Raw genomic sequence first — 27940 nt, forward strand, 5'->3', positions numbered from 1 at the left:
AAAGAGAGGCCTGTTCGTTACCGTTGGTTCTCTGGACGGTTTGAGCCGAACGAGTGGCCGGGAAAAGGCAGAGAGGGCCAGCCGGGGTCTGGTTCGTTACTGCCGGCTTTCTTGAGGGCAGTTTCCTTTCCTGGCCTCGGAACAGCTTCCTGGGTAAGAAGGGCGGCGAGGGCTCGCTTCCACGCGTGCTTGCCTCCGGCGGCTTCCTCTGGGGTGCTTTCCCCTCAGGCTGCGTCCTGGTCGCCCTCAGCCGAGCCCTTCCCTTCGACTCTTCCCTCCTCTTCCCTCTTCCATGTGCCCTCCAGGGAGTGCTGCCGACCGCCACCTGGGAGCTGGAGTTCTCCCGGAATTATAACTGATCTCCAGACAATAGGAATTAATTCCCCGGAGGAAACCGGCGGCCTCGGAGGGCAGGCTCTATGATATACCATAGAGTTTGGGAGAAATGGAAGTCCTTCCCCAGGTCCTGCCCCCAAATCTCCGGGAATTTCCCGAACCAAATTTGGCAACCATGTGCCCAATTCTTAGGAATGGCCCCCGGGTGAGGGTCTCCCACCTCCCCCTTCCTAGAAATTGCCTTTTTAATTTTTGGTTACGTGTCACCTAACTGCAGTTTTCCCATATGGGCTGGTTCTTGCTGACCTGGCAAAGAAGAGGCTGAGGCAGGGGTGTAGGAGGCTAAAATAAGCAGTCTTGTGGCACGTTAAAGGCAAAGCAGATTTCTATTCTAGCATAAGCGTTGTGTGTTTTGCATGGGTCCAACTAGCCTCTCTTCAGATATAAGCTATGCAGGGTCAGCCCTGGTTAGTAGTACTTGGATGGGAGACCACTAAGGAAGCCCACAGTCGCTACACAGAGATGGCAGTGGCAAACCACCTCAGTTCCTCTCAAGCCTTGAAAACCCTTTGGGCTGCAACCTGATGTCACTTCCAGCCACCACAGCTTTAGTGTATGAACACTGACCACTAGATTTTCCAGGGTTCCGACAACGTGTATTGGAAGAACTACGCCCCTGCCATGTGTCTAAAAAGGCATGTAAATGTTAAAACAGAAGTCCAGTGGCACCTTAAAAGACTAACAACATTTGTTCCAGCATAAGCAGATCTCAGATCATGCTGTAATGAATGTTGTTAGTCTTTAAGGTGCAAAAGACTTCTGCTTTTATTTTGCTGCAGTAGATTAACATGGCTATTTTATATCTTATATAAGATTTATATCTTAGCAAAATCCAGAATTTCTCCTCCCATTATAGGTGTTAGCTCGTTTAATGTAACTAGTGAATGATCTTTGGATTTTGTTTGGTTAGACCTGAATTTATAAGTATTGCATTTTATGTTGTTAAAGCAACAAAATAGATTTAGGTTTAATATGAGATTATTATATATGTTTAACTTTCCCCCTACAAATTCTAGTTCTCCCCCCCCCCGCCTAAGAAAAATAAGAAAAAATATCTTCCCCTACCATACCGTCAAAATTTCGGGAAATTCGACATAGCTATGTAACCTTCTCCTCAAGCATTACTTTCTGTGCCTGTCTCTGTTATTCACAGGGCCAATATGAGCTTGTTTGGGTCAACTTCAGGTTTTGGAACTGGAGGCACCAGTATGTTCGGCAGCACAGCTACAGATAACCACAACCCAATGAAGGTATTTAGTCATTGCCCACATGGGAAGAAGCATCATCTGTCTCCCATTTGAAAAGAGTACTGGGCACAAGGGTTTGCAAAGTATTCCCATGTTTAGAAGATAATGTCAAGTGCCACTTAATGTAACGTACTTAATCAATCGAGATGAATTGGGAGTGGGTTTGGTTTGATTTTATACATTTCTTTCTGGAATTTTTGAGCCATTGTCATTGTTGCCAGAATTACCATTTCAGTAGTTATACATATAGAATAATAGGGACTGAGCAAAAAACCCCAAGACATTTATTTACGTGGGGCATTTTGCTGCTACTTATAAATAGTCCCAGCCAATTGTTCATTCAAGGCTGTAGTCATAAGCCCACTGGTGAAATAAATAATTCCTGTTAAACATGGTGAGATTTATGTCTGAGTAAATATGTGAAGGAGCAGGTTCCAGATTTTCAAATGAACAAACTGCAGATTCTGTTCTAGCTATTCTTCTTTTGGTATAACTCCTAGAGCAGGGATCCCAAACATTTTTGAGCATGCGGGCACATTTTGAATTCTGCCACTGTCACTGGTGGTGCAGCCACATAATGTCTGCGGCTGCTGCAGGAGGCAGAGCCAGCCACAAAATGGCTGCTGCTGCTGCTTACGTTCAGTCACAGAGTGAAGATCCTTGTGCTTTGGAATCAGATTCTGCCAAAGCAATGCTTTCAAATATCTGCTCAACCAGCCAAGCATCCAGTGGCCAGTCAGAAGCCATGTTTGGCAAAACCCCCACCTGACCTCACTGAATTTTAAAGCACTTGGTGGGCATGAAAGGTGTCTGTAGGCAGAGTGGTGCTCACAGACACCACATTGGGGACCCCTGTCCTAGAGCTAGGAAAAATTTTGATGTTAATCTGTGTCAGAGTATTCTAAATAATATATGAAAGAAAATGGCTGCAGTATATGTCCATTTGGAGATTTTTGTAACTTTTAACTTGTGTTTCAGGACATTGAAGTTACTTCTCCTCCTGATGACAGCATTGGTTGCTTGGCTTTCAGTCCACCAACATTGCCATGTAATTTCCTTATTGCAGGATCGTGGGCAAATGATGTAAGTAACAAATGAAAGTGGGTATCGAGGCATGCCATGCGCTCAACTTACACAGTATGTGCCAAGTACGGACAGATGCTTGTTGTGGACAAAATGGGGTAACCATTTCTCTTAAGTGGGTAATAGCAAAAGTAGCTTTCTCCCACTACCTCTATTAGATGAAATGAGTTTGTAATGCTGTACAGATAGTGTAGGAATACAGACAGTTTTCAAACTTGCTTTTACTGGTATTGATTGCTATTATAAAGAACTTATTGAAGATAAATGAGGGGGAAACTGTGGACAAGGAGAAGGATTTGAGTTGCAAAAAGGGAACCTAATTAGAATACCTTTATCCTGAACTTACAGATTCTAATACAATAATAATCACAGTGCAAAGTCACCTATGCTAATTTGTGTGTCCATCCAATGAAATTATGTAAGTAGGAAGATTTCAGAAAGGGTAAACATGATAAGAGAACAGTCCTATGCTTAACCTGAAAGAGATGCCCTTTTTAGCACTGTGGGAATTTCTTCTGAATAAGAATGTATGCGGTCAGTTTGCCCATCAGTTGTAGCTCAATCAAAAACCCTGCAGCATCTTTAAAATTAACACATTTATTGCTACACAACTCTCATAGGCCTGAGTTTACTTCATTACAAGGTTCTTTAACTTTGAGTTAAGAATAATGTGAACAAAAACATTGAGAACCACCATGGTCCAATGAATGAGATTCATCTCACTAGTTGTTGTGCCACAGAGGTTCTAGGTGATTTAGTTAAAATTCCACCTAGAGCAGGGATGCACTGAGAGCCTGGCGTTGTTGACACTGTTGCCTTTGTGCAAAAGGACAATTGTCAAGGTTTTGAAAGAGAGAGAGTGCAAGAGCTAACGTAGATCAAAGTGGTATATCGGTGATTCAGACTTAAGCTTCTTTTTAATTTTAGGTTCGTTGTTGGGAAGTCCAGGATAATGGGCAGACAATTCCAAAAGCGCAGCAGATGCACACGGGGCCTGTTTTAGATGTTTGTTGGAGTGACGTATGTTCCTTTGTTTTCAAGAAGTGTATTATGAATGTCTTTAATTAATATACTGGTGGGGGAGAGGGATAAAAACCATTAATTCAAAATTTGGCTTTCTGTTAAGCTACCTTTGTTGTTATTTTAAGTACATCAGTCTAAAACTAGAAGTACACATCGCAAAGTCGAGATGGTTAAGCAACCCATCTCAATGTTATCAGCAGTCTGAGTGTAGATACACCGCATGGCTGTATGATAAATCGCATATTAATGTATCTATTACTTGGGGAAAATATCTTTGGTGGGGTTTTTTACTTTAATTGTAAGTGTATGTTTTGCCACTATATTTGAGCTGGTATGCTGGCTAAGGGCCAAACAAAATGTGCTGCAGAACACCAGAAAAGGCTTTTTAAACTTCAGAACAGCTGGGGTTGAGGGGAGCAGGTTTGGTGAGAGTTGCTGGGGGGGGGGCATTTACTACACCATGCTTGAGCTACATCATTTCTATAGCTGCCATTTGCCTTGCAAGGAAAAATTCATTTCCACAAGACATGACAGTTTTAAAAGGCATATCGACAACCTTGTGGAGAGTAGGTCTATCAGTGGCTTTGATGGCTAATTCAACCTCTGTATTTCTGAGACAATGTACTGCTAACAGCAGTGAGGGAGGGCTATTGTAGTCATATCCTGCTTATGGGTCTTGTCTGGGGCTGTCTGGTTGGCCACTGGGGGAAATGGGAGCCTGGACTAGATGAACCTTTTGATTGGATACATCAGAGCTGCTATTATTCCTGTTTTCTCTCCCCCCTCCCGCCCCCCTGTAGGATGGGAGCAAAGTGTTTACAGCTTCCTGTGATAAAACTGCCAAAATGTGGGACCTCAACAGTAACCAGGCAATACAAATCGCACAGGTAGGATTTCCAAGCATAATCTTTAACTAAAGAGCTGTGTAGAAATGTGTTTTGAAGAATTTTGTAAGATTTTTTTAAAAGTCCAGAATTTTAATCCATGCTCAGCATTAGCACAGGTCCTTCTTCTAAAATGTAATATGTATTTCTGCTCGTTGCAACAGTGTTTCTAATGAAATATATCAGTATTGATAAGTAATATTAAGTAAGGCACATCCGGATGTGTATGCATCTCTTGAGCAGTGGTGCCACTCTGGCAATGTGTTGCACAGTTGTGTAAGTCAAAAGTGAAACAGTTTTTTCCCTCTGAAACTTATAAAAAGGATGCTACTCATCAAAAACAAAGCGTTCTTTTGCCCTCCCATCTCTCCGTTGTATCAGTTCTGTCAGTTTCAGTAATTTTACCAACTGTCAGTTTTTAATAATCCATTCTTGATGTTCGATCCTTGGGAAGGTTTCCAATGACTAGAAATTAATAGTATAGTATTAATAATTAATTATATTATCTTTTAAAATATTCTTATTGCTCAGCACGAAGCTCCTGTTAAGACTGTCCATTGGATAAAAGCACCCAATTACAGCTGTGTAATGACTGGAAGCTGGGATAAAACGCTAAAGGTAAGCTGTGTTAATGATATCCCAGTAAAGATGTTAAAACATTTTCAGCATAGCATCCAGGGTAGTATAGTGGTTTGTGTGTGGGACTAGGATCTGAGGGACCCGTTCAAATCACCAAGAAAGTCACTGTGGTGACCTTTGGCCCATCATTCTCTCTTAGCCTAGCGTACCTCTAGGGAGGGGCTGTGGTTCAGTGGTAGAACATACGCTCGGTCCCAGGTTCAATTCTGGGCATCTCCATCTGAAAGAATCAAGTGATAAGTGATGTGAGAGACCCCAGAGTGCTGCTGCCAATCTGAATGCACAGCACTGACCTTGATAGACCAATGGTCTGTTTCAGCATGAGGCAGCCACCATGTGTTCTACCTCATTGGATTGTAGCAGGGATAAAATGGAGGAGGGGAGAAGCAGCATTTGCCACCCTGAGCTCTTTGAAGGAAGGATGAGGTGAAATGTAATCAGTCAAAAAAAGTTGGACGTCTGTTGTTTATTTATTGTGTAGTGATTAAGATTGTGAAATGAAAGGGTGCTGTAAAATCAAAGGGGATGTAAAAATGTATGAATTGTTACAAGAAACTGAAAATCCTAAACACTTTTTTTTACAAAGTTGGAAAGCAGATTTTTTTAAAAAAAAAAAGTTGACAGAATTTGGACAAACATTTTTTAAAATGCATTTGGGTTAACAAAGAATGTAGAAATGAGAGAAAATTGCCTAAAAGTGATCTTTAGGTGGCACTATACGCCAAACAGGCTAGCAAAAATGTTTCCATCTCCAGTGTTGGAGATGTGGAAAACATGTTGGATCATATCTCTGCGTGTGGTGGTATTGTTACATCAACAAAGAGGTTTTGGGAAAGGTTCAGAAAGGAATACAGGGTACTGTAGTGGGGTGGGAAGCCTCTGCATTACTCCATTGTCTCTGTTGGGTTTAACAACTTTCTAAGAATTTGTGATATTTTACAGTGCAATCCTAAGAAGAGTTACTCCAGTCTAAGCCCATTGGAATCACTGGTCTTAGACTGGAGTAACTCTGTTTAGGATTAACCAAAAAGAGTCCAGTAGCACCTTTAAGACTAACCAATTTTATTGTAGCATAAGCTTTCGAGAATCAAGTTCTCTTCGTCAGATGCCTGATACAGAGACTGGTCTCTGTATCAGGCATCTGACGAAGAGAACTTGATTCTCGAAAGCTTATGCTACAATAAAATTGGTTAGTCTTAAAGGTGCTACTGGACTCTTTTTGATTATGCTACCACAGACTAACACGGCTAACTCCTCTGCATCTGTTTAGGATTGTGCTGTTAATTTCACATCTCTTGGTTGTGGCCAGTTAATAGCTAAGAACGGGAAGCACTTACTTTCCAAGTCTGGAAATTTGGCTGAGGAAAGTAATTTGTCATGATTATGGACAACATTTCAATCATGAATCAGGGGCACAGTAAAAAAAAGGATGCCCAGATACTTTTTTCTCAGTGTTGGATCATGTTTATTGACTTTTGGAATAAAAACTTCCCTGTGGGCTCTGCAAAAACGAACTTACTGAATCTGATGTGATGTTTTGGGGGGGGGGGGGTGGGGAATGGAGGAGAGGAGAATGATGTCAGCCATTTGGGGTCCCTGTTGGGGAGAAACGCAGAGTATAAATGGAGTAAAATGTTTAACAGTAATAAACAAAAAATGTTCTGCATGGATATTTAAGTACTTTGCTGTTTTACGTTAAGTTTTGTTTAAGAGTAACTTAAGATAGTGAAGATTAATAATACGAACTTTTGTAGAGGCTCATTTGTTTTTTGTACTTGGTATTTGCTATGGTACTTATTGACTGTACTGTTTGTCTGAATTTATAATAAGTATATTTAAAAAAATTGAAGTATGACCAGGTAGCCTCCAGTTAATTTAATTTAATTTATTATATTTATATTCCGCCCTCCCTGCTTTCACAGGCTCAGGGCAGATAACAAAATACAAACATCACCCACCATTAAAACATTTAAAAGCATTAAATAATACATTTAAAAACATTTAAAAGCATTAAATGTTACTGTTCATACTGCACAGCGGTTCATACATGCATCTATGTTCGCATAGGGGCGATGGTTTAACCCCCCTCCACGGGGGGGGGGCACCACCCAGCGTCAGCCATATGCCTGGCGGAATAACTCTGTCTTACAGGCCTGGCGAAATGCAAGCAAATCTTGCTGGGCCCTTGTCTCGCAAGACAGAGCATTCCACCAGGCCAGGGCCAGGACCGAAAAGGCCCTGGCCCTGGTTGACGCCAGGCAGTCCTCCCTAGGGCCAGGGACACTTAAAAGATGTTTTCCACCAGAGCAGAAAGTCCTCCGGGGCTCATATGGTGAGAGACGGTCCCTCAGATACATCGGTCCCAGTCCGCATAGGGCTTTGTAGGTTAACTCCAAAAGCTTGAACATGATTCGGTACTCCACTGGCAGCCAATGCAGCTGGCGTAGCACCGGTGTAATATGCTCCCACACGGATGCTCCAGCAATGACCCGCGCTGCTGCATTCTGTACCAGCTGTAACCGCCGGATCAGGCCCATGGGAAGCCCAGCATAGAGCGCGTTACAGTAATCCAACCTAGAGGTGACCATTGCTTGGACCACTGTTGTCAAGTCACGGGGAGACAAGGGGCAAGCTGCCTGGCCTGCCGAAGATAATAAAAGGAAGACCTGGCAACTGCAGTGATCTGGTCCTCCATCTTCAGGGAGGAATCCAGAATCACCCCCAGGCTCCTAACTCTCGGGGCCAGTGTAAGTGCTGCCCCATCAAGTGTAGGAAGCCGGGGTCCCAAAGACATCTCCCCACGACTCACATACAGGACCTCCGTCTTCCTGGGATTCAATTTCAGCTGACTTTGTCTCAACCAACTAGCCACAGCCTCAAAAGCACGCTCCAGGGCATCAGGGGCCAATTCAAATCCTGGTTCAGCCATGAACTTGCAAGCCACTGTCTCTCCACCCTGCCCCTTGTAACCTGTTCTGTGGTATGATGATAGTGATCTCACTTATAAAGGGTTGAATATAGCATGTATGAAATGTTCAGTGAAAACCGGGATATAAATACGAAGATTAAGAGTGGCACTGCACTCATCAGTCACTCACTGGATTTATCCTTGAGGTGACCTTTGAAGCAAAATCTGCCCAGCCCAATACATGGACTTCTAGGAGTAGATCTACCTTAAGGATATAGAGCAGAGTCATGCTGACGCAGTCACTTATATAGCATTGTTGATATTGAATTCACAGGGGGAATCATTCATACTGTATTTAAATTTTTAACTTTTTTTTTTTTAGTTCTGGGATACACGATCGCCAACTCCAATGATGACACTGCAGTTGCCTGAGAGGTGTTACTGTGCTGACGTGGTAAATAAACTAGTTTTGGAGGCCTTCGGATGGATTTGTTAGAAAATACGCTGCTATTTGCTATTACTATAGCAACATAAATGTTTAGTATTAAATGTTGTCCTTGTTAAAAGGATATTTATCATCCACAACTTGGAGCAGGAGATGTTCACATAATGAATTGCCTGTAAGATAGGTTTTCCCCTTTTTTTGTGACAAAACAACTTGTAAATTAAAGGTCTCTTAGAGATGTCTTTCCAAATCAAATTCTTCTTTCCAATATAACCTATTAATTTTTTATTCGGGTAAATATCAGAAATGGGTTTTTTGCTGGATTTTTTTCCAGGTATACCCCATGGCTGCTGTGGCTACTGCAGAGAGGGGTTTGATAGTTTATCAGTTAGAGACTCAGCCTTCGGAATTTCGAAGAATAGAATCTCCACTTAAACATCAGGTAATACCTGAATTGAAGAATTAATCTCCTTTGGTTTTGGATGTTGACTTGCTTTTCATGGGATGGGAAATTATGTTAGAAGACACATGAATTTTTTAAAATCTCAACTATATTATTGATCTTTTAATGGGTTAGAAATATCTTAACATAATAAGGTGCTTTCTAAAACCTGGTTGCTCAAATAACTCTGACAAAGCAGAGTCAAGTTGCAGGAACACATCAACAGCTGTCTTCCTTTTAACTTTAGAGAACTTATGAGAGGGATTCAAGAAATTGAATATTTCAAATACTGTTGGCAGAATGCTTTATTAGAAGAAAATTTTTCGGGTTTGAATTTTCTTTATTTAAACTATAAACTATACACCATAACATAATAAACAATAAACACGGAGAGTAAGAAAAAACACACAATTCTAAACATGAAACACTAACAATACATATATCTATAAAATTAAGAGGAAAAGAAAGAAAACCAAAAAAACCCACCTAACATACACTACAAGTTGAGTTCCGATTTTCTCCGCAACAAGTATATATCATTTCTAGAGTCCCACTTATTCTAAGTTAGTCACAAAACCCCTCTTTTTTTCTGTTGTTCATGTTTCTTAATTCATAAAACCAGATGTCAACAAATCCTTGTTATCCATTTCATGCAAAAAGTCTATAATGGTTTCCATTCAGTCAAGAAGTTAACTAATGTATTAGAAGAAAATTTTAATTCTTCTCCGCTGTGGCCTGTAATATGATTACCAAGCTATTCTAATCCAGATGTCTTAAGTACCAGTCGCATATTTGTCAACAAACTTCTCTAGGTTTTTTTGTAGTTGCAAATACTAGTGTGAGAAATGTACTACAATTGTAATTTCTTTCTACCTGGTCTTTCTTCGTGACTGCTAAATGCTCTTACTGTCCATTGAGATAGAAATGTTTCAAGTGAAGTTTTCATTTACTCCCCCCCCCACCACACACACACACACACTTCAGCATCCAGGTAGCACCGTATGTTACAAGAAACCCAGTAAAACTGATTATCAGATTTCGAACTCTGAATTTCCCCCCTTCTAGTTATAGGTGAATCTAAAAGCATTTTTTTAAGAGTAGTTCTTACATGTTCTTTGTGGTTTTAATTCAGTATTTTTCGTGCTTGTTGTGCTTTTGGCTAATGAGTGGACTTCTGTGCTGACTTGTCTACAAGTATTATTTGTTTGTTTAGCATCGCTGCGTGGCTATTTTTAAAGACAAAGTGAACAAACCAACTGGGTTTGCCCTTGGAAGCATCGAAGGAAGAGTAGCCATTCATTACATTAACCCACCAAATCCGTAAGTGTCTTGAAACATGTGAGCGGCTCTCTTTGTGGACTTGAAAAAGTATTTTTTTTTGAAGATTTTTATTGGTTTTCTCATATGGGGTGAGGGAAATGGGGAGATGGGAATGGAATATCCGATATATATCATATAGTCTTCTTGAGTTAGAATTCTGCTTATCTATATCTTTTCATCATACCACTTCAACAAACATTTAACTGTGATTATTAGTAATACATTACAATAGTGTCTTCATCTAGTTACTACATTCAAGTTGCTATATTTGTTTTTTATCCAATCATAAAATGGTGTCCATGGGGCCGCAAAATCTTCTAATTGTCCTTTCATCAGTGAAGTTAGTTTGTCTATTTCTGCATTTTCCATTATCTTGGCTATCAGTTCTTCTTCTTGGGGTATTATTGATCTTTTCCAGAAGGATGCTAATCGAATTCTTGCTGCTGTTATTGAAAAAATATTTAATGTTGTAGTATTTTATAGTATGGCATTAAAAAGAACTTGTACACTTTTTTCAGTGCCAAAGACAACTTCACTTTCAAGTGTCATCGTTCCAATGGCACAAACACTTCTGCACCTCAGGATATCTATGCTGTAAGTATTTTCTAGCGCAAGCAGCTACCTACACAAATTAAAGAAGAAAACTAACAGCAGTAATCAAAATGGGAGCGGGCAAAGAATATGGGCTACGGAGCAGACTCAGGGTACTTTGAATGAAAAATGTGTCTCTTTCCATGCTGTTGACAAAACTGTAAACTTTTCTCCCCACAAATGGCCAGTTCCCAATATTCTTTCTTTGTCGTTAGCCTGTTCATCGTTGTTCTTCTGTGCAGTCCCACACGGGACTCCACATGTGCAGGCCTGCCACTGGAGAATTCTTAAACACTTCTTTAGAGCCCTGTTAGGGGCCGTTGCTCCCGAGCCACATAGCAACCGTTTCCAGCCCAAACGGTTGTGTGACTTAACGGTGAGCAATGGCCCCTTCCCTCAGTTCTCTTCTTGATGCCACTTGGAGAAGGACAGTCACGTTTGAGCTCCATTACTTTTGCTTCTGACTGATCTTTTCCAGCTTAATTTGGACTTGGACTGACCTGACATCGATTCCATGCTCTAATTCTGTCTACAGTTGTCTTTGATGTGTTTTGACCCAGCTTGTTTGACGGTGTTTTCTGAGGTACGAATTAATCTACCCTCAGTATGCCTTCTAAGGCACTTTTCAAGTGCTGCTCGAAGCGTGGTACTAAGATAACTTACACAGATGAGCACAAACTCTACCTCATGTATTTGGGTGAGGGGCATAATGTTATGACATGCAAAGTCTGCCAAAATTTCACCGTGAAGGCGAGGCATGAGAGGTCTCAACGGTTGAAAGCAGCACTGTGGAAGAAAGTGTTTGCTGAAAGATCTGTGTCCAAGACTCCTTCTGATAAGGAGTGTTCGTCAAAGTTGACTCCAAAAGCAGTTCAGACTTCGGCTACTGCTGAGCAACTCTCTAGAGCTGGTTCCGTAATGTCCACAAAGTCAACTCTGCAGTCAGATGTGACGGGGGGGGGGGGCGCACTCTAAACACACCTCATACCGGAGAGCTGCTTTGGAACTGCCGGCCAAGAAGTCTAAAAAGACTATGCATTTGACTTAGACTGATTGCCCTCGTTCTCTATGGCCTGAGCCTTATAATGCCATGGTTCTGCTTACTCCTTGCAATCTTATCTCCTCACCTGCACTCACCCGGGGATGGCTGCATTGACTGAGCAAGCCTAGGGCACCATGTCTGGAACTGAGGCAGAGCAGTCTCCTTGATGAGAAGTTGGCTGAGCCTTCAAGGGTATCATCACCGGCATGGTCCCATCACAGTTGGCACGGATCTGAGCACAGGAGACCTTCGGAGTCGAGACAGTCATTAGCTTTGCAGCATCATCACGCCTGTTGTATTCTGGCACCGTACCATTGTCAGTGGCAAGGAGCTCCATCAGTTTATGATGGGTCAGATCCAAAGCCTTCGACATCGACAAGTCACGGGTGGTTACCTCCACCTTTTCGATCATAATTGCCATCAACCTAAGACTCTGACAAGGAAGACATCGAAGTGGATTGATCAGAGGTTGGATCCGAATCACCTTCAGGTCCATCACCAGATGATAATGTGGGGCCCCAGTTCAAGTTCACCCTGTGAAGATTTGCGCATGCACGCCGAGCCAATGGCGAAGCCTCTGGACATTGCTATGTCTTCCCAAAACAAAGGACAAATTGCTCAGCCGTATCTATGGTGACTGTCCTGCTACAGTGGGTTTTCCTATTCTAGAGGGCCTTGAAGAGATAGTAGCATAGGTGTAGAAAGTACCTGCAGAACTGCCAGCAACATCTCAACTCGTAGAACAGATATATAAAATTAAGCAGGATACTTGATTTGCATTGGTTAAGCACCCTCCTCAGTTGTGGCAGAGGAGGTTCGACAGCGTAAGTCTGGTTCATAATCCACTCCACCAGATAAAGAGGGCACGAAGATTAATGGTATGGGAAGTCGACAGTACTGTGTCCACCTTGAATCTGTGCATTGCCAATTACCAGGCGATAATAGCAGGGTACCAACTTTATTTGTGGGAGAAGTTGTAATCATACACAACAGATCTCCCAGAGGACAAGAAAGCTTTCGTGTCCTTGCTTCAAACAGAGGCTATCCACCTTTCCAAACAGCAAATGAATGCTGGGAGCCATGCAGCAGATACCTCAGCCTGGAATATGATTGGAGCTATGCTTATTAGGAGTCATTCTTGGCTGCGATCAAGAGACCAGAACCAAGGTTGAGGGCATATCCTTTGAGCTGACTTGCTTTTCTCCAGCACCACAGATGAGGTGCTGAAGAAGATGAAAGAAAGCCAAGGTACTTTCCTCAACACAGCCCCTACGAGTACTATGGCAGACAACAGTGCCAGTACTACCTACAGCAGACAACACCACACCACCAGTTTAGCACCTCGCAGTAGTCTTGGAAGTGCAAACAATATAAATCTCAGCCTTCTTAGTCATCTACCCACCAGAAGGATCCTCAGGGCACTGCAAAGCAGTTCTAACAGGTTCTAGCAAACTCTAACCTGAACTTCTCTGAGAGATTGGCACCTTTTCTCCCTAACTGGGAGTCAATAACATCTGACTCTTGGGGCTTAACTGTTATTAATGGTGGTTATTGGTTAGAGTTCGTGGAGCTGCCTGATTGCATTCGGCCATCGGTGGCTGTCAGTAATACTTTCGTTGAGTTGGAAGCTGAGATTCAAACTCTCTTGTCTAAGGGTGCTATTCAAGAGGTACAAGACCCAGAAGTGGTGCCAGGTTTTTTTATCACGGTTCTTTCTTGTTCCCAAGAAAGATGGGGGCCTTTGTCCTATCTTAGATTTAAGGGGCCTGAATGCCTTTCTTAAGGTTTCAGAATTCAAGACGGTCACTCTATCATCTGTGTTACCTTTGTTGAAACATGGTGATTGATTTGCAGTCCTTGATCTCAGGGACACGTGCTTTTATATTGCTGTTTAAAAAAAACCATCACAAATACCTGGGCTTTCTTTATCAAAACAGGGTATTCCATTATAAGGTGCTCCTGTTTGGTTTATCTACTGCACCATGGGTATTCACCAAATGCATGGCACCCGTTATGACTTTTCTCAGCGAGCATGGGTGTGTCATATTTCTGTATTTAGATTATTGGCTTATGGTGGCAGCTACAAGGGAACAACTGTTGCAGGATGTGGATCATGTACACACTTGTGCACATCTGAGACTGCTCATAAATTTTGAGAAATCCAAACTTGAGCCCAGTCAAATTGTTTTGTATATTGGTGTGGTATTAGATTCTAATATGACAAAGGCCTTGTTGCCACAGGAAAGAGCAAGATCAATTAAATCTATGATCTCAGGTTTTTCTAAAAATCAATTTCAAGCGGTTCACAAAATACAGTGCCTGTTGGGGCATATGGCAGCCACTACGTTGGTGGTGACTTTTGCCAGACCCAACATGAGAACATTGCAAAACTGGTTTGTTAGGAAGTGTAGACCTGCTATACAGTCTCCGTCTGTAAAGTTTTCTGTGCCAAGACGTATAGTTAGGTCCTTGGCATGGTGGACAGATGATGAGAATCTGTTTAAAGGAGTGGTCTTTGGTTATGTGCAGCATGATGTTACTATAAAAACGGATGCTTCATTACAGGGTTGGGGTGCCCATTGCATTGCTATGTTTGTTCAGATTGTGTCGTCTGAGAGAGAGAACGAGTTACATATCAACTTGTTGGAATTAAGAGCTATACGCTTCACGTTTGTCTCGTTTGCAGCTTTCCTCTGAAACCGGAATGTGTTGGTTCAAACAGACAACACCATGGTGATGTGTTACGTAAACCACTGCATCCCTGACGCTCTGCCAGGAAGCTATGATTACCTGGGAGTGGGCAATTTCGCACGATGTGTCCATTCAGGCAATACATATTGCAGGTTCAGACAATGCAAAAGCAGATGTACTCTGCTGAGTGCTAGTGTCAAACCACAAATGGTCCCTGAACGACACTTATCTACTTACCATTTTCGATCTGTGGGGCACACCAGAGAGAGTTGTATTTGCAACATCAGAGAATACCAAAAGCCAGGATGTTTTGCTCCAGGGCAGGAAACGACCCTCTGTCCAGTGGGGACGCCTTCCAAATCGCATGGATGAACAGGCTGCATTACATGTTTCCACCAATTTCCCTTACTGCAAAAGTACTTTGCAAGATAGAGAGGGACAACACCAACTGCATCCTGATAATGCCGTTCTGGCCCAGACAAGTGTGGCCACCCAAACTTCTCGAGCTGTCCAAACGGACATATGTCAAGCTACCCCAACAGCCAGATGTCATTCTTTGTGGGACACTATTCCACCACGAGCCGAACACTGCAATTGACAGTGTGGCGAATTCGCCCGAGTCTTTGTATGCCGTTGCAACAAGTCTTCCTAAATACTAGGAGACTGTTGACCAGGCGGTCTTATGAGGCCAAGTGGACATGGTTCAGGGCCTTGACGGAAGCTAAAGGGGTTGTTGCTACAGCTTGCCCTTTGAATTTGATTTTTGATTACCTCTGTGAGTTAAAGGTTCAGGGTCTGATGGTGACATCATTAAAGGCGCACTTGGCAGCTATTTCTGCTTTTCGTCAGCAAGTTGTGGGGCAAACTGTTTTCTCCCATTTAAAATCCTGCCAGTTCCTTAAAGGAATGTTTAATCTTTATCTGCCTGTATCAACACCAGTTCCTCAGTGGTCCTTATCGTTTGTGTTGGCTCAACTTACGTTGCAGTATGTGTTTATTTGTTACCTTAATAAAATTGAGTTGGAGATTCACTCTGCCTCCTTATTGTGTGTAGTACTCTACCATGTGGGACTGCACAGAAGAACGATGAAAACAAGGTTGTACATATCTGTAACTATTGTTCATCGAGTTCTTCTGTGCCAGCACACGTGCCCTCCCTCCTACTGTGCTGTGAACTCCCTGGTTAAGTCCAGTTGTGAGTTGCAGCAGCTTAGGAAAACTGAGGGAAGGGGCCATTGCTCACCGTTAAGTCCCATATCCGTTTGGGTGGGAAATAGTTGCTATGTGCTCAAGAACAACGGCCCCTAATGGGAGTCTAAAGAAGCATTTAAGAATTCTCCGGTGGCAGGCCTGCGCGTGTGCAGTCCCATTTGTGCCTGCACAGAAGAACTCGATGAACAATAGTTAACAGGTATGTACAACTTTTTTTTTTAATTAATGGGACCTACAGGGCTTTACAGATGGAGCTTAGCTCAGATCTCCATTCTGTGGCAGTAAATGGGCCTCTAGAACACTGTTGGGAGTGTATAAAACTCACTAGAATCACTGGACCAGATCTAGTTATTGCCTGATGATACTCTGAGGACATGTCTTTACTTTCTCCTATATTAATGAATGTTTTTCCAAGCAGTCCTATGGAGAGAAATATTATGTAGGTACAACATATCTGCCACCATTGGCCTATGTGCCCCAGCCACTACTCCTAAATCTCTCCCCTTTCCTCCTTTGACCATTGCCATTGTAGGTGTAACTAATGGTGATATTGGGCCTGCTTCCCCCTCCCCCCTTTTTGTGCTGGAGAACTAAGATATTTAGGGAGAGGGGGGAACAGGAATTCTTCACTCCAGCTTTTTTTCCTGACAACTCTCTTGCCTGTTAGCTTTAACAAATCACGAACTTAACTTAGCTCCTTCTTCAATTGTTAGAAACTTAAACCATATCTATGTATTGTGTAATAACTGCGCGTGCATTGTTCCACTGCTTGTTTAATGAGATAATTGTGTTACTTTAAAGGTAAATGGAATTGCTTTTCATCCTGTCCATGGCACTCTTGCAACTGTAGGATCTGATGGTAGATTCAGCTTTTGGGATAAAGATGCACGAACCAAGCTAAAAACATCAGAGCAGCTGGACCAGCCTATATCTGCCTGCTGCTTCAACCATAATGGCAACATTTTTGCATATGCTTCCAGTTATGACTGGTCAAAGGTAAGCTAATTGGCTGAAAGGTAAAGAGTGACTTCGGAGAAGTTCAGTATCGCTAGGAGGAAGAAAGTTTCCAGTGCTAAAGCACTGTATCACAACGTAATTGTGGCTAAGCTTATGTGGTCTTACTCAGATTTGAAATAAGTAAACTTTCTTGGGATATCTATAGGAATAGAGCTGATAGCATCTGCAGAATACAGTGAAATCAATAACATTCCAATAGAAAAATTAGAATGTTGAGGAAACACTAAGCGGGGGCGGGGGAGCCTAATTTCATATGATCCCTTTGGCAAGATCGCATTTAGGGTACATATGGATGCTTTATAAGCAGGCAGGTGAGCACTTTTGCCCACATTAACAGTTGCTTTGGCCTATGCAAATACCATTTCCTCTTGCCCTCAGCACATACACCAGAGGGCTTTTGATTTTTTGTTTGTTTTAAATCAGAAATTACTACATGGTTGTAGCGTTACAACATTATAACAGTCTAGTGTTATAATCTACAACTTCTCAGCTTCCATTTTTTGTCAAAAGTAAGACTAGTCGTTTTCCCCGTGGAGTTAATGGGTGTGGGTACAGGCAGTACTCCACAACAAAAAGTGCATTTCTTGTAATACCCTTGTTAGGGCTTTATTGGGCTGCTGCTTTTATCTTGAGCTGTGACACTTACTTCTTTGCTGAGATCCACCAATAACTTCATACCTCTTCACGGAACTGTTCTGAACCAGTTGTGGTTTGCTCTGTCTTTTGGCCAGCAGCCCCCCAAGGCATCTAATTCTTAAAATATTGCCTTCTAGTGCTTATGCATAAGTACTGAAGTACATTTGCCTCCCTTTTGTTCTGGCATGAAAAGTTTTATGGCACTGAACAAACTTAGTTCATCCCAATGAAAGCCGCTTGCATTTCCATTATATTAGCAAATGTGCAGCAATTAAACAGCCACATAGAGTTGACTATCAGGTAGGTTCTGTGACTTGCTGAACATTCATTTGCAAAGCTTAACTTGTTAGCTTTCTGCTGATGACATTGTATTGGGCTCCCTTTGCAGGGACACGAGTTCTATAACCCGCAGAAGAAGAACTATATCTTTTTGCGCAATGCCGCTGAAGAGTTAAAACCCAGAAACAAGAAGTAGTGAGTATCATTCAGGCCGTCCTTTTTAGCACTGCCTTTTTGCCGTGTGCCACCCTTTGGTCTCCTTCCAGTTGCCTGTTTTGGATTGGTAAATTACCACTCTGCAGGAACTCCGTGGCTAACAACCAAGCACATTTTTATAGGCTGGAAAATGAACTTTTGAATGACTTTGTTTCATGCTGCGCAACGCTACGTGACATGGGCATGAAGGTGTGCTGGTTTCCTTAACCGTTGCAATAGCCTCACATTGGACCAACAAACACTGCTTGCATCCTGAGTAACTGCTTGTCGATATCAAAATATATATATATATATTTTCCAAATACTTCAAGGGTGAAACGTGCGTTGCAGTTATTCTGGGCAAATTTATTTTTTTTCCTTGCTTGAAAACTCCACCAGGGATGGAGAAATAACTTGAAGAGGTTCAGTATGACTGTAAAAGTTTGTTTCACTGAAATGTAAGTTTTATTTTTAACTACTGGCTGCCCAGAAGAAAGCAGTGTGTGCTAAATTTTGTTGTATCTTTTATATTTTGCAAAGCGTTTTCACTCAAGTGAGTGCACTGGGACAGAGAACCTAGTTAGAGACCAAGTAGGAATTTATAATAATGCATTCCGATATTGAGTTTCAGTTCTCATTTTTGAAGTTGCGTCTTTAACTTGGAATGCCAAGGGATGTAGTTTTGAGATGTGGGTAAACCGCTACGAGCTTAGGACGCATTTCAAACCCTGTGGTGATATCCGCAGAGCTGTTCCATGATTCCAGCCTTGAGGATACCGCATCAAGTATAGATGTTCTGAATGGTCTTCCGAGTCCACTGTTCATTTCCTCAGGTCCCAGTGTATGGGCCAGCAAGTGTGCAGTGCAAATGCTACTGTTTGTGCCTGTGCTATCAATACCAGGGAATGACCAGTGCTATACCTTCAAGAATGTTTTATGTGAATGTGCCACAGAGACTGTTGTGACCCATTTTGTGCCCTACAGAGCTGCAGATGCTATTTTCAGATATACCACACTGCTACATCAGTTTCAGTATCTTAAAACAGTCAAACTGACCAATCTAGTAGAAATTGTGTGAAAGTTCTTAAAATATTCATTTAGCTCAGATTTGTTCTTATTAGAAATGCCAAAAGATCACCTGTTTTACAAACTGGGTGCCTATTTGTTGATAATGAATAGAAGAAAAATGGAAGACCAGAATATGTATACCAAGAAGCTTCTTGATGTCCCAGATGTCTGTAAACCCATACGTTGTACGAGTTGCTACAAATAAAATTGTTTATTAAATGTTTTTGAGCGTAGAGTTGTCAATATATTTAGTAAGCTGAAAAAATGGATTGGCGCTGTGGAAACGGAGGCCGCTGAAATACTGACCATTATTCATTAATTGAATTTCAGCCAATCTCTTGTTTGTTCATTGGTATGCAAATGAAGCTACTCATCCTCAACTTAGTAACATATTTTACTTTGTGCAAGTGGCTTAATTTGGGCTGTAAATCGGGCAGCCTCACTGTCATGATTCAATAACCGTGCTGCGCGCTAAAGAGCTCGTGAATTTGTACTTCTCTCCCACCAGTAGGTATGAGATGAGACCACACAGCAGAGTTCAACAAAAAAATGATCTTTAGAGAGCCTTCAAAATGTGGCTATTTTCAGTGATCTGTGCAAATTGCACTTCCATAAGCAGGGTACAACCAGGACTGTTACCTTGTAAAGGTTCTTTAACCTTTTCACTAGCCCATTCATGAGCAATGTTCATGCAGTAGCATAGCATCCCTCTTGGCCATAGATTGCTGATACACAGATTCTGAAAGGCTAGTGATCACATAAGAACTCTTCAAACAAGATATTGAGCCTCATGGAATTCTACATGTCCATGCTTTTTGCATCCTCCTACGTTTTACATAAACAAGTCCAAAGCTGTGCAGGTTGCTGTCTTATTTGAGGGTGGAAGAAGCTCTCATTATCTCTGCATTCAGCACACTGCTGACAATTGGGTCAAATTGTGTCACAAATTAATTGATCTTTATTTTGGAATTTTGGTTGACTTCTGAAAGAAATTTACCAGTATCTTTGTCTTGCACACTCTTGAGTGTAATTGTTGTTTTGATGCGCTTGGTGGAGAGGCTGCTGTCACCTTAAGGTCGAGAGCCACTGCCTGAAATACGGCCATAGATGCTTGTCTCTTGTGAATAAGATGGCATCAGGCCTCTCAGCTAGTCAAGCAAATCTAGAATTACAGGTTTCAGATCAAAGTTAATTCTGTGGCAAATCAGACCAATCCATTCCTGAAGGTAAGGCTTCTAGCTCAACTTCTATGTTGAAGGTGCATTTTAAAAATGTTACGTTGCTGACCTTTACAGACCTATGTTTTTTTCTGATTGTAAAAAGAATTTTTCATTTTTGCAGTTAAATCTCACGGAGATCAATCACGCAGTCTAGCAGGTAAAGAGAGAGACAGTGTGTGTGTGTCTGTATGACCCATGCAAAGCAAATAATTTCTTGGCTTTGATAGAGCTGTTGCCTGCTTACTGTATAACAACCTTGACCAAGTACATCTTTCCCTTTTTAGAGAGTGGCATTACATTTACAAGCAACGCGTGCTGTGCTGCAAAAGTTCAGGAGTAAATTGACCATCCATGGTTTTTTCTGAAATAAATCTTACCAATATATGTGTCTTATTTAATGGCTTTAGATGTCTTTGGAGGAGGGGATGTCTCTTTCAGGGGCCACACACACTACATTCATTAGAATGTACGCATATATCAATTTCTTGCTTTTCCTTTATACATGGTGCTGCAGCCAGGCCTAGGAGTAAGTCCTTCAAAGCAACCTTAAAAGTCCATAGCAAAGGTGACACCTGGGCCAGATTATATTTTCCTGCAAAGTGTGGTTTTCATTTTTACTTCCTCTTTACACATTCAAGAACAGAAGCTAGTAGTACATTTACTTGAAAAGGTTAGGGTTTTTTTTAAAATATGTTGCCAAGAAAATGGAGGGTTCCTCAAATTTGCATACAAGTTACATTTATGTGCAATATTTAAAAACTATTTGTGTAAAACACTCTTTTGGAGGAGGTGTTGTCTTACCGTCAGAATATTCTTCCTTTTGGTTCATAAAATAGTTATCTGTGTTCCATGCATTGGAATGTAAATTTGAGGCTGCTAAATGATCAAAGTTATAGAACTGAGCAAGCTGTAGAATTTGGTTAGTTGGAGGGCATAAAATGGAAGTCTGGGTGAGATAAAGGATCACATCCCCTATGGTTGGACCACAGCTTACTATTTTTGCATTAATGATCCTGTAAGTTTCTACGTGCTCTGTTGTGCCCTATAGTTAGTGCTTGATCTCAGCAGGCACACTTACTCATGGTCCACTTTGTCTAATAAAACACCTTGTCATTTGATGTCTTTTTTTGTTTTTCTAAACAGGATGCAGAAAAAATAAGGAAAAACAGGAATACCCATTACACTAAGGGAAATTTAAGATACCCATTACACAGATTATCTAGAGCACAATCGCCGTACATTTAAATATGTTCAAGCCCACAACAACCATTCTCAGAGACATTTCCTCTCTTCCACTATGTCTCGCTATTAAACCAAAATTATTATTATAAAGTATGTAACAAGATTTGCTGCTGTACCCCTGCTACTTCCAAACAATTTGCACATAACACACCATGTTCTGTACATTTCAATTCTGACAATACTGTACTGCAATGCACCAAACTATGCTAAATATAACAAATTAGTCAATGTTTCCATTTTGGAAAATTTAAGACTTAATGTTTCAATAACCTGTCAGTCTGAGGTCCTATCCAAATTTACATTATTCCGATCTTTTATTTGATGTCTTTGATTCAAGTGTATGGATTTAACTTTGAGACAATTGATGTAGGATTTATTGTTACACGTTTGTGTTATGATCAGAGGGCACTTCCTTTAAAAAGGAGAGATCCCACGGTAAATCACTGAGATTTTTTAATTTGCAGTGGTAATCATAGCCTGGGTGTTAATCATAACCTGGGTGTTTACATACATTTCTTTACAACTAAGCATTCCTGTTTTTGTATGATTTCTTGGGCTTTTCCTTGACATGCCTTGTTAATATCTTGATTTAAGGCACTAGTTTTCAGACTTCCTGCCTTTGGACAGCCCTTTCCACAATCGCTGGTCAGCACCTAGAGCATTCCTTCTAGATTCTGGAATGTGCTATACCTTGGCCCGTTCAGTTCATGCATGCTACTGAGGAGGCCGATGGGATCTCCCGTAGTTCTCCATCAACAGACGCCGTGCATCACAATTCTCTTGCAGTTCAACATAAAGGGCAGTACAAGTAGGCAAACAGTTTTCACTGGAAATTTGTCCTTGTTTATTGACCTCTGGGTGGTTCTACGTTACAAGAAACCTAGGAGAAAAGTACTGTATAAAACTGACAGAATCAGGATTTTAGAACAACTGCAGTTATATTTTTCACCCACTGTTTGGTGAATTTAATACAGGAGTGGAGTCCAAATGTGTATGACTGCAGATGCATGCTTGATAATGCATTTTCTGTTCCTTCTTGCTGCAATGTTGAGCTTATGTGTAATCCATGTTCTAAACCAAATTCCCACCTATATAGCTGCCTTGAAAATAAAAGGTCCGTCTACAGCAGTGCTCATTATCCCATGCAATATTATCTCATGGAGAATGTTGTATTCTCTAGTGATGGCAAAGCACCATTTGGAGGGGGGGTGGCTCATCTTCTGCAGTCCTTTAGCTCTTCTAGTCCACTTACAGAGGAAGGGAAAAAATAGCAAGAGCTGAGTTGGAGCAGATAAAGCCATTAGCAACAGTGCATGCGAGTGACACCCCTGCAGTAGCTCCAATGAAGGGAAGGGCACAGTCCAGTTAAAGAGAAGTTGGCTGTACTGATGGCTCATGCTGTGTAATCCGCCTGGAGTCTCAGTGAGAAAGGTGGACTAAAAGTAAATAAGTATATGCTTGGATTAACAAGTGTCGTCAGCTGGTCTGGCTGTGATCTTAAGGCAGGCTGGCTTGCATTGCTTTCTTCCAAAAAGCATTCTTGTGGCTTTTTTTTGGTGTGTGCCTGTGCTAGGTCTTATGCTTATACTTTATGGCATCCCCTTTATGCATCTGCTCAGCTACTAGTTGAACAAGGTTGAATTAATTAACTTCTTGGGCTGTTCCACGTTCCTGAGAGCTTGGTGGGACTGAGGCTTTTGAGCTCTATGAATAATGAGTTACTCCAGAGTCAGCAAGAACCCATAGCTCACAAGTGAATCTGTTTTGTGAAAAATGTGATTGATACTGTATTTTTAAAATAGCATATGGTTCACTTAAAAAATGTTTTATTTAAATGTTGCCCAAAGGGTTTTTTTTTTGTTTTAAAGCATTTTAACTCTTCCAGCTTAAAAAAAAAACCCACTTTGAAACAAATTGATTTTCTAGTGACTATTCAAGTTCCGTAAGTGAGCTGCAGCACATGCTTTATGACAATTTATCCAAACCTTTTCGGTACCTAATGGATTTTTCTCAAGAATAAAATCCCCCTCCCTCCAACTTCCATTGTAAACTTGTAAATACCCATTTGCTTGGTCACCTGTGCTGTGCAAGAATCACCGGTAGGTGAGCCAAGAGGAAGCTTTACCAAAGTGTGTGGGGGAGGAGAGTGATTAAGGCCCCACATGATGAACATCTGTAAGGGCTGGCATATGTGCCGAGGGACTATATGGTGGGACGGTAACTTGCCGACTTCTTTCCAAAGCTGTTGGTAACAAGGTTTGGTGAAGCTACTACTTTTTATTTAGAGATTTGTGTAAATTCAAGATTTACGGTTTTGGGGACGGGGGTCTTAGTGGCTCACGAGGGAAGAGGTGGGTAAGGGACAGGTCTACGAGTGCATGAAAATAAAATGGTACTGAGTCCCAAATTCTTTCAACCTTTTGGCAGTCTCTAGGATGAGGATTGTGTTTTGAAATCTCATGATCTGCTAATTCAGTAGAAGTACTTCTGTAATACTGAAGTGGAGTCTTCCTTAAACAAATGTTTTGCGTTGGTATGCATGTGTAAATCCCCAAAAGGAAAAATGTCATTTAGCAAATAGAAAACAGGGTTGCACTTACCTGTAGCTGTTGTTCATTAAGTATCTTCTGTGCATTTAATTTCATACAAATCAATGCAGTTAGAATATCTGACCCTTATCTAATGGCATGTTCTGTATGTTCAGTTAAGTTTCCATTTAGTATGATCAAAGATCAGCCCGGTTTACACATACAAAATCTATATACAAACCATAAAATGTATAGCCTTATTTACTCTAATTTTGATAAAACATGGCAGTGTTCTATACATGCTGATGGTTGAAAGTCATAACATTTAGGGATACCATCAGCTAGTGCGCTTCCTGAAATATAACCATTCCTCTTTTGTTCTTTTTTTATTGAGGAAAGTGTCTCTACCAGGTAGTTTGCTATCCTTGCTGGCCTGTTGTGTTTCTTTCTTATGCTTTAAAAAAAATAATGGTGCAACAAAAGTGCTCAAATTATGTCCCCCCTCCATTTTTTATTCTGTTTTTCCTTAAAGTTTCCTTCCAGTGACCTATGATCTGTAAGTGCATCTAAGAGTACATGTGTTTGGTATATGGGGCCAGCCCTAGCACTGTAGTTGAGGCGAAGTTTTGGACCGAATGGTGGAACACGTATACAATAGATGCTAAGTGCACCATGCACCGCAAAGTATTTTTCTGAACTCCATAGAAAAGATTCTATAACCTGTCTCAAAGGTTCGTACTTTTAAAGATAAGTGTGAAATACATTAACATAAGCCGAAACACTCGTGGGAGGGGCTGCGGCTCAGTGTTTGATTGCAAAAGTCCCAGGTTCAATCCCTGTCCTCTCCAATTAAAAGGAACCCAATTTCTGGGTTCTAGGGAAAACTTTGTTATGGCTTTGGTGAACTTTGACTGATCGTGATATGCACACGTAGAGGGTGAGGTGGCATGTGGATAGAGGATCCATGATTAATGGAGTTGAGTTCCTTAAATTGGTGTGGGAAAATTTCCTTTTAGTGGACTGGAAGACCATTGCCCTAGATTACCTCTGGTGCACCCTAATTTGCTTTTCATAAAAAGCACTTGCTGTTATCTTTTATGGCCAAGCATATATCATTCTTTTTAAAAGGAGGAAGGAGAAGCCCTAGATTTCACAAAGAATGGGTGTGCCATCATAGTATTGGAGAGGAGGTTAAGCCCTGAAAAGGTTGTTTTCCATCGTCATACAAGTTCTTTTTCCTGATCATGAGTCAACTTGTTACAAGACTGAGCAAATAAGCCATTTATTCACATTCCCTGGCTGCTTGTTCATTCGAAGGAGCCCTCCCACCAATCATTGAATGATAATGTGGAGGAATGTGGACTCAGGATTCTAAGGCCTCTTATTCATAGTCAAACAAAACAAGTACTGTTCACTTGCGCTGGTGTTAGCAGCCAGTTGTGTGCATTCCCTTGGCTGACGTTATCACCAGGAGTACCGGTGGCAATAGATTACTGGTGCATGTACTGACCAGGGGCTAATTGAATTATTCTATGACTTAGTCTGGTCAATGGAAAAAGAAGAACGGCCTAAGCTAGCTACCCTTTTGGTGTTCTTTGGCTCCTTATCGACAGTCCTTCAGTGAGAAGATAGGTAAAGCCAGAGTGGGTGCCCATGTAAGACAACTTGCTTGTAACTACTCTTTTACGGCATGTTCTCAGTTCCCATGGAACTTCACTCCCTTGAGCATGAACCCCCTAGCCTTGGTTGGGTTTTATGGTCTACCCTGCAGTTTCTTGGTTGACAATTTGATGTGGAGAAACACACAACACTAGAAAGTAATAGCTGTGTCTGAAACCTATGCTTGGATGAAGAGCAGTGCTGCATCAGAGCACCTTGGTATGAGTAGAAATCAAGGGATTAAAGTTCTCAGTTGCAAGTGAGCTCAGGGTTGGTACTGCATCTATAGAGTCGGGGTGCCGATCTCCAGTAGGGCCTGGAGATCTCCTGGAATTACAACTGATCTCCAGACAACAAAGATTGGTTCCCCTGGAGAAAATGGCTGCTTTGGAGAATGGGCTGTATGCCATTATAAGTACTCCTGAACTCACTCTCCCCTGCAATTCCTACCTTCTCTAGGCTCCACCCCCCCCAGATCTCCAGGAATTTCCCGTCCCAGTGTTGACAGCCTTAATGGAGTCCCAGATTCAGTCCTGTGACGGCTGCTGAAACTTTAGGAATGTTCCTGTATTTCAGAGTACAGGCACAAATGAATCAATGGTCTGACTTGGTATAGTTCATCTTGAGTCTCAGTGAGAAAGGTGGACTGTAAATGACATAAATAAACCAGTACATTCAAGGACCGCTTGTTTGCAGCGATGCCAAAGCTGTATTGGTCACAACTTCACCAGTCCTGTAGAGGTTGCACTTCTAGTGGGAGGTTGTCTGCAGATCAGCATGACTGCTAGAATCTGTTGGGGTAGGAGGAGGTTACTCATAAGCCATAAAATCAAATATTTCTGTCCATTTGAAAATGTTTTCTCATTGAACCATCTGTTACAGCTGACTAGTTGGAGCTTCCAATTCCTTCCTGACACCAAACACAAGATAATTTTAAAAGCTGAAATCTCTCTTTGATTCCCTATTCCAGCATTTCAGAAGCACTAAATTTTTAAAAGGGTGGCAGCTTTAATAGGTCAAATGATGCAAGCTGGATCTTTCCCTCAAATAACACTTTCTGTCTCTGCTTCATTTAAAAGATTCCAGCAGGGCTTGCCGTGATGTGTGTTCTTCTAATCCAGGAACTCGCTAGCCTTCTCAGCTTGCCGAGTTTAGGGCTGCAATCAATTTTTTCAGAAAATGCACACAGGTGTCCAGCTATTGATTAAAAAGCCACTGACTTGACAGGTAGCAAATGAGTTCCTTCAAAGCTGTTTAGAATCTGCCATGCTTGCTGATAGTTCAGAGTTCATTGTGTATAGCTATAGGCCGTCACAAAATTACAAAGACCCCATTAAATAAGATAAAAATTAGGTAAAATACAACTCTATACCACGTAGATTTGCCAAAATTCCATTAAAACAGACATCGGTTAACTTATTGATTGACAGTTTTAACTGCAAGTTTAAGTAATGCCCTCTTTGGTTGTTGTAGGTTTTCCGGGCTGTATTGCCGTGGTCTTGGCATTGTAGTTCCTGATGTTTCGCCAGCAGCTGTGGCTGGCATCTTCAGAGGTGTAGCACCAAAAGACAGAGATCTCTCAGAAGATGCCAGCCACAGCTGCTGGCGAAACATCAGGAACTACAATGCCAAGACCACGGCAATACAGCCCAGAAAACCCACAACAACCATTGTTCTCTGGCCGTGAAAGCCTTTGACAATACAATGCCCTCTTTCTTTGCTGCATTAGACCTTATTTTCATATCAAAGGCAAAAAGTGAAATTCTGTATTAAATGTACATATCAACATATCAGAAAGGAAAATGAGATTGTATAACCTAAGACCAGATAAAAATCCTGCCAGAAACTTTGATCTGGGGTCAGAATATAAAGGACAAAAAAGAATAAAATGAAGTAAATCCTCTACAGTATTAGATACACAGATACAGACCCTTTGGGTCACCATCACGCTTGCTGTTGCCTTTATTTTTGCCAGAAGATGGCAGTATTTATATCTTCTGCATTCATGCGTTGGGGAACATTTTGGCCTTTGGAGTGTTAGATTATGCTAAGGAATAATAAAATAAAAATAAAGCTACAAATAAAAAAACTTGCTTTATCAAGGAAACAACCCCTGAAGTCAGAACATTTGTTTTTCTTTTCCTGATTATTAGGTTGAATTCCTTCAACTTCT

General features: G+C 41.4%; 1 protein-coding gene across 3 annotated transcripts; it reads left to right on the plus strand.

The window, feature by feature from the left end:
• Nucleotides 1-27940, plus strand: RAE1 (ribonucleic acid export 1). Of its 3 annotated transcripts, none has more exons than XM_054981687.1 (14): nucleotides 1-153; nucleotides 1550-1646; nucleotides 2622-2726; nucleotides 3654-3746; nucleotides 4550-4636; nucleotides 5165-5251; nucleotides 8563-8634; nucleotides 8960-9067; nucleotides 10281-10387; nucleotides 10906-10981; nucleotides 16725-16919; nucleotides 17965-18050; nucleotides 20460-20495; nucleotides 27921-27940. In XM_054981687.1, the coding sequence occupies exons 2-13, from the start codon at nucleotides 1557-1559 to the stop codon at nucleotides 20461-20463; spliced, it is 1110 nt and encodes a 369-aa protein (XP_054837662.1). In that variant the 5' UTR covers nucleotides 1-153; nucleotides 1550-1556; the 3' UTR covers nucleotides 20464-20495; nucleotides 27921-27940. The 3 variants fall into 3 exon arrangements, with proteins under 3 accessions (XP_054837662.1, XP_054837663.1, XP_054837664.1); XM_054981688.1 differs by lacking the exon at nucleotides 27921-27940 and adding an exon at nucleotides 20623-20674; XM_054981689.1 differs by lacking the exons at nucleotides 20460-20495; nucleotides 27921-27940 and having other exon boundaries at nucleotides 17965-19341.

This window comes from Eublepharis macularius, chromosome 5 (assembly GCF_028583425.1).
Source record: "Eublepharis macularius isolate TG4126 chromosome 5, MPM_Emac_v1.0, whole genome shotgun sequence".
Lineage (NCBI taxonomy): Eukaryota > Metazoa > Chordata > Lepidosauria > Squamata > Eublepharidae > Eublepharis > Eublepharis macularius.